General features: G+C 48.9%; 1 protein-coding gene across 1 annotated transcript; it reads right to left on the bottom strand.

The window, feature by feature from the left end:
* Positions 1 to 1567: 1567 nt before the first annotated feature.
* On the bottom strand, positions 1568 to 6929 carry LOC133737988 (uncharacterized). Its single transcript, XM_062165432.1, has 6 exons — positions 6705 to 6929; positions 3385 to 3573; positions 3179 to 3310; positions 2608 to 2943; positions 2311 to 2537; positions 1568 to 1580 (listed from the first exon to the last, which is right to left on the bottom strand). Exons 1-6 carry the CDS (start codon positions 6927 to 6929, stop codon positions 1568 to 1570), a joined length of 1122 nt encoding a protein of 373 aa, XP_062021416.1.
* Between the last annotated feature and the right edge of the window lie 215 nt (positions 6930 to 7144).

Here is a 7144-nt window from a genome sequence, read left to right as displayed (position 1 = left end):
TATGTTCAGGCGATGTGGCAAGAACACGAAGATCTCAGCGCACAACGCTTGGCAGCTTTGGACAACTTGGTTTTGGAAAAGCAGAGGATTGCTTGCGCCTATGATAAGAGGACACGTGGCCGTAGTTACAAAGAGGGTGACTTGGTTTGGAAGGCTGTTTTGCCTTTTGGCGAGAAGTTAACCGGTCGCGGTAAATGGACTCCGCGATGGGAAGGACCCTTCGTTGTTCATCGCATTCTGGAGCGCGGGGCCTTTCACCTCAAAGATTTGGATGGCGACCTCCACCGCAATCCCATTAACGGGCGTTTCCTGAAGAAATACTACCCTAGTGTTTGGGAGTTTGAAGATCCACCGGATCAACCTTCTTCTCAGCCAGGGGGGGCAACTTTAGTCTCCCCAGGTTCGCTTCATCCATATTCAGGCCTTTTCTGTGGCCTTAGTATCCTGTACTTGCTTCACCTACGCATACTAGGGGGGGAAACACTCTGTACATTCAGGCCTTATTTGAGGCTTTTCGGTCAACGATTTTAAATTTCAATTTTTCTTTTCTTTGACATTATGGTGGTAAGAATGCATGTAATGGCCTATACCTGAGGCCTTGTTTTATACTTTGATTTGCAAAAAAGTGTTAAAAACCTTCCATTCATAAAGTGGCTTTGCGGCCAAAGAGCAGTACAAAGTGCAAATCAAAATAATTACATTTGCGGCTTACAAGGCCAGAAGTGGCTTAGAGTAAAAATCATAAAGTTACAGATCTACTGAGAGTTTCTGGATCTTGTGGCAGCGAAGGGGCTGTGGACATTCATACTCTCCCTCTCTTCACCCACATGCCTCATCTGCTCTGAGTTGCAGCCGCTACCGTCTGTACCGGACCAAAAAGGAAGGAAATAATCCATCGCAACCCTTTTGGTTGGATTACCCTCCGGGATGGAGATGGTCTTCACAGAGAACCGCGACTCACAACCACATCTACCTCCAGGGGAAAAACATAAGTCACGCAGTCAGACCCTGGAAGTAGGCTACGGAGCAAGAACAGGCGACCCATATTGGTCTTCCGCTCTTCTTCCTCCTGCTCCACGCGGGCAATCTGAGAGAGGAGACCCCTCAGAATCAGGTTCCGCCGCGGAGGGAGCACCACATGTTCTTCGGTCTAAATGAAACCGGTGGATTTCACCGCGACCTCCAGAGACCAAAGACATGTGGTTAGACCTGAGGTTAGGCCATAAGACCTACCCAGGTATTGAGGTTAAGCCATAAGGCCTAGGAATTTGAGGCTAAGGCTAATATCGTGAGGAGAAGATTGTAGAAACTGGAGAAAGAGAAGTAGAGATTGCGATACTATCTCTGGGAGACCCATATTCGTTTGTGTATATCATCTCCCCAGAGGGCAGGTATTTATAATGCCAGTCTCAGTGGCCTTGACCGTACGATGGTTAGTTGTGATATTCTCATTGTCATCAATGAGCGTATCAATCGGAGTTAAATGCTAAGATCTCGGAAATGAAGATAATTGAAAGCGCGTGGGAGACGGGGCAGTCTCCAAGGAGGTAACCGCTCCATTTCGAGATTATCTTTTCAATCTTTTCAAAACATTTTTAAAAGCATAAAAACAAATGCGCTGAACAGTTTGAGAAGTTAAGTTGATATGTATTTGGGCCAAGGAATGTGGGCTAAATATTAAGTTAAGAATAATATCATTGTTCATACAAAACATGGGCTTAATTCTAGAGGCCCAAAAGTCTGCGGCCTGCATGGGTCAGGCGAAGGAAAAGTTCATCTAAACGAAAACTAGCATCCGCAGCAGCTTGTGCGGCTTGTTGGGCTGCCACGCGAGCTTGAGCCAGTTCCTGGGATAGCGTCTCAAAGGCAGCGAGGGGTTGTTCCAACTGAGGCTCCGCATGAGTAAGCCTGGTGGTAACGTCAGTTAACCGGGCTTGAAGAGCCTGAATCTGGGACCTCAAGTGGTTCCTTTCGAGCGTCAGGTCCCTGATGAGGTTAGCTTGGTCACCCAAGAAATCGCGCGCGGTCTCTGTTTGTTGAGTGAGGTTCTAATAGTGCGCCTCGGTCTGCCTAGCCTGCGCGCTCGCAACTGCCCGCTCATTGAGCCCTCGAGGGAGATTTTGCAGCAGTTGATCGACCTCTTGGAATTGATCTTCAGTGATGGCTCCCTCGCGGAGAAACACCCTCAAATATTCTAAGACTCTCACGGGCGCACCGGGAATCAGGATATCAGGGCCCAGGAAGCGACGAAGGCCTTCTTTAGCTTCATCTACGACCCCAGGAGGGGTCACTTCAAGTACACGAGCTAACCTTTCCAGAGTGGAAGAAGTTGGTTGCTCAGCGACAGGGACCTCAGGAGGTTCAGCAACAGGTGCTGCCTCTGGCATGGGTTCAGGAAGGTTTCCCAATCCTCCGGCTTCAGTAACTTGGGGGGCAGGGGGAAGAGGTTCCTGACCAACCATACTAAGAGCGGGCTCAGCAGCTTCTGCCTCTACAGCTTCAGCTTCAGCGTCCTCAGTGTTGAAAGCATTTGGATTCTGGAAGAAGTTATTGTCAGAATAGAATATTTAAGCCAGGAAATAATAATAATGAATTAGTTGGAAATACCTCCTCGGCTGGGGGCTCATGCTCGACGACCGCTGGCATTGCCTCTGGGTTAGCTTCGCTGGGAACAGGAATTGAGTCAGGCGCTATCTGCTCCAGGACAGGTATATCGCTTGGTTCCTCGTGAGGTGCATCCGGTGGCGGTACTCTATCTTCGGCCTCAGGCGAGCTATCATCTATAATCTGCACTGGGACCGAGGCCAATTGTGCATTACTGGCAGCGCCCGCAGGAGGTGGAAAATTGTTCACAATAGTTGGCGCTTGGGCTTGGGAAGCAGATGGGCCTTCACCAGCAGCTGAAGATCCTTCTTCAGTGTGTCTCGAGGACCTATGGCGAACCTGCGAATGAGGATTGTTACATGGTCGCATAGAATAGAAAGAAATGGCTAACAAGTAATGAGTAGGTTTGTGTCTTACCGGTCGGTCAGCGATTGGTTCATCTTCTGCCCACAGGTCAGCTCGAGGATCCGAGCGACTGCGTTTCCGAGCCGAGAGGGCAGCGATCTATTGGGATCAGAAGATTAGGTTTGATTCGTGGAAGACGTATGTTTACTCAAACAATAAAAATTCTTACCGTCTGCGAGTCATCATCATCAGAAGAGGATTCGTTGTCTTCAGGCCCTGTCATTACTGCCTTTTGTTTCCCAGTCTGGCCAGTGGCTTGGAAAGTGTTGGCCGCGCGACTGCCAAAGGATGGCGCGTTTCCCTGGAATAGCAAAATTTTGAATTAAAAGGGAAGAGCAAATGAGCAAAGGACAAAACACAAGTCAGGATATTTACCTCTTGAGGGGGTTCGCGGATCACGATACCAGCCTGGGCCTGACGTTGGGCTCGCGCGGGTCGCGGAGCCGGCTCGGCAGCAGGAGGAGGAACTTGTGCAGCATCTTCAGGGACGCGGGCAAGTAGATCAACGTCGGCAAGGTAGGGGTATCGCAGTTCCCCGAAAATGGCAGCGAATAACTCATCATGCTGTTGCCTCCAGCAGTTAACAGAAACTTCTGCCCACCATGCCTCGTATCCTTCCTCAGCCCCATCCACAGAGTCAATCTCTCTAGCCCAGTCAGGGAGGTCAACCAGTACGAGTGTGCTTTGTGCTGGCGGAGGCCCAGAAAGGGGCCCATGTCTACGCCAAGAGGTATTGTAATTCCAAGCATCATACAGAGGGAATGGCACTAATTGAACAAGGCCGAGTTGGCGAGCGAAGTGGTTGGGAGCATAGAGTTCGTAACTGAGTTCGTCAGCGGCAATCCTGATGTCGGAACAGGAGATTGCACGGCGAAAGGCCAAGCGCGCGCGATCGCTGTAGCGAGAGGCGCCAGGAAGAAATCCGTGTTCAAGCGGAGCCGGGAATCTTCGACTCAGCACTAAGTCGCAGTATGGCATCTCGTGCAGAAGGTACAAGTATGTGAAGCACTCAGAATAAGGAGGGGATGTGTACCTTTCATCGCGACAGAGCCATCGTCCCAGGAGTTGATCAATAGGTGGAAGCAATGGGATGTCGTCGCGACGAAAATATGGGAAGTAAATTTGAATCCAGAAGTCAAGAATCCAAAAAGGGCCAGAAATGCCAGTCTCGAAGGGATGCATTGTGGCTTGGTACAAAGTGCGATAGAGGGCACCCAGCACTGGTTGTCCTAATCCCACGCGGCGGCCGTTGTAGAGGGCCGTTGCCAGCAAGGTCCAGGCACCAGTGGGCTTACAGGAGGAAGTACAGAAGATAAACTTACAAAGCCAGTACTCCAAGAAAGCAATCCCGCCAGTCGCATTGTGCTCCTAGCGGTAATAAGCCAGCCACCGCGGATAGGAGCCGCTATGAGCGCTGCGACCATTTTGGGCCATGGTGGAAGTAAAGGTATCAGAGTCAAATTGGCCATGCAGATAGGGCTCGCTATCGATGGGTAGGCCAGTGATGGTGAGAATGTCCAACAAAGTGATACTCATTTGGCCAAATCGAAAATCGAAGGTGTAGGTGGCGGTGTTCCAGAAACAGAGAAAGGCAGCGAGTGGCGAACGATTGCCACCGCGTGGAAGACGAAAACAAAGATCGATAGTATGAGTGATACCTGTCACGTTCCAGCGAGCCAGATCTCGAGCTCGCGCTTCACGATACCAGGAAAGCTCCGCCGCACTGATAGAAGATGGCCAATGCCCTATTTTTGATCGATGATTAGGGGCACTCCAACTGGTAAAATCCCCAGGAGTCCTTCGGAGGACTGGGATGGGGCGGCGAACAGGTAAGCCATAGAAGGCGATGGCGTCGGCCGGGAAAGAATCTCGCGGCGTTGGACCCAGTCCAGCATGATTGTTCGAGAGTCTGAGGAGCAGGGGTCTCTGGATAATGGTCTGGAGGATCAGGCTGGCACCGATGTTGGTTCCCCAGGAATGGGCAGCTTGTTCATTCAGTTCTTCTTCTTGATCAATAACTATCTTTTTCGGGGGAGCCATTTCTGGGTTTTCGATGAGGAAGATGTGTGCAAAAGAGGTTTTCTGGGTTTAGGAGACTAAAAGAGTTTCTGATGTGACAGGTCTGGAGTGACTGCGGATTTAAATAAGAGATTTTGTTAGGGAAACGATACGACAGAAAGGCGTTTCGCGAATGGAAGGACGCAACCCACATTAATGACATCGTTTCGAGCATCGAACGCGTCGTTATAGTCCCCTTCAATCAGTTACATTTTTCATGGGCCTGATTTCGAGGCCTGGGGGGCAATGTTTGAGCCCAAAAGTAATTTTGGCAATATCCTTTAGTGGATCTAGCACAGCGGGCCGATACCTGCGGCCTAAAAATAAGCCTGCTATGGTTTGGGTTACAGCTTCGCCCATTCCGGAATCCATGAGGAAAACGAAACCTTATTGGAGGTAAGTAGCAGAGATCGATTAGGAAACTTCAATCAATAATCCTTCTACAACAAGGAGCAGTCAGAAACCCTAGGTATATATATACCGGGTTTCAAGGACGAATTAAAGACCTCTCTCATATCAATCAATCCTAGCGATTACAAAGCCTCCCCGGAGCAAACCTTCAACTTTGTTGAAACCCGGTGACCGTGCGCCAGTCCTAGTCTCTCCAAGAGCCGACTGTCAGCATCACCAGACCAACCCGGCGACCGTACTTCCAGTCCCAGTCTCCCAGCGAGCCGACTGCGAGCGCAATCGCCACCGTTACTACCAGCGAAGCAAGGGTAACGCCCTCGCAACCCAGCGAAGCTAAAGTCACGCTTTAGCGCAACCCGTGCTTTCTCCAAACTTCCCAGTGATTGCTCTGCTTAGTCTACAATACTAAGTATCGATTCGGTGAACGCAAGAGACCACAACCAAAGTCCTTATCCGTAAGGCAAAAGTCCTTTTCCGAAAGGCTAGAGAAGAACCCTGTGACGAGGTTGGTGCTCTCCTCGTCCACAGCGCTTGAAGAAGAAGTCAGGTCAAGGGACTACCCCAACGACTGCACCCCGCGGTGCTGGCACGCCTGCGCAATCACTCGCTCAAAAGAGACAGTTTGCAAGCCAACTGGTTTTGGAGCCAAACAAATTCAACTTGGGTTACTATGCACCAATATTTTGTAACTATGCACTGACTTTCGTTCATATGCTAGTGAGTAGTGACCGAAGACCGTAGTCTTTGACCAAAACGGAAAGGGTCATTGTTACTCCATTTTGGTCAGAACAATGGAGACTGTATCTCTGAGGCTGATTAATGCATGGAAGTTCTTTCTATCATAGCATTGAAAGCAAGATCAGTAATTATGAAACATGGATCTTTCATATTTCTCATCATTTATGCTACAATTCAGAATATATATACCCAAATACCAAATTGATAATATGGGTTTGAACTAACAACAAGATCTGTATAGAAAAATAGTGTCTAATTGTTTGTCATTGTATGAACTAATTCCGAAAGATTGCATGTATGAGATCACATTTGTGAGTATAAAAATCCCAGTTGGATACAAAGTTACAAGATCCAAGTCACACAACCTTTTGTGCAGCATGAACATGAAAAATGACCAAGAACAAAAGAATTGATGAGTAGTAATGAAGCTAATGGCCAGGACCTTTTTTGCTAGGTCCAGAAGCCAACCTAAACATCAAGCTCCTCACCGAAGGCCGATGAGTACTATTATCATTGCTCGATGAGTTGAAACTAGACGAAACCGCAAAGCTTCCCATTCCGGCCATCTCCTCAGCTCCACCAGCCTGCTCTTTGCATCCCTCACCAGTCGCCGACTCGGATCGAAGCGCTCTGCAATCAACTTGAACAAACTCAGTCGACACGATCAGTATCGCCAGCCCCAACACGAACCACACGCAACTGTTCTTCTCCATTGACATATCGATCTTCAACAATCAACGTTCACAATAAACCAACTGTGCTTTTACTGAATTGGGTTTTCTCGGGTTGGGGCTCTGACTGTATTTATATACAAGGGTTTGGAGGCCGATGACGGTGTGGCTTAGGTGTCATCACAGAATGTTGACTTGGCATATTTTTTTAGTTTACTTGGGGAATAATCAAGTTGAAAGGGCTAAGATGAGGGGTG

This window comes from Rosa rugosa, chromosome 3 (genome assembly GCF_958449725.1).
Source record: "Rosa rugosa chromosome 3, drRosRugo1.1, whole genome shotgun sequence".
Classification (NCBI taxonomy): domain Eukaryota; kingdom Viridiplantae; phylum Streptophyta; class Magnoliopsida; order Rosales; family Rosaceae; genus Rosa; species Rosa rugosa.
Note: the sequence above shows the minus strand (reverse complement) of the source record. Positions and strands in the feature narration are given on the sequence as shown.

Coding starts and splice junctions, on each gene's coding strand:
- LOC133737988 (XM_062165432.1), bottom strand. CDS start 6,929: ATGGAGAAGAACAGTTGCGTGTGGTTCGTGTTGGGGCTGGCGATACTG. Junction 3,574..6,704: donor ATAGTACTCATCGGCCTTCG/GTGAGGAGCTTG, acceptor TGGAGGCAACAG/CATGATGAGTTATTCGCTGC. Junction 3,311..3,384: donor TCCGCGAACCCCCTCAAGAG/GTAAATATCCTG, acceptor TTGCTATTCCAG/GGAAACGCGCCATCCTTTGG.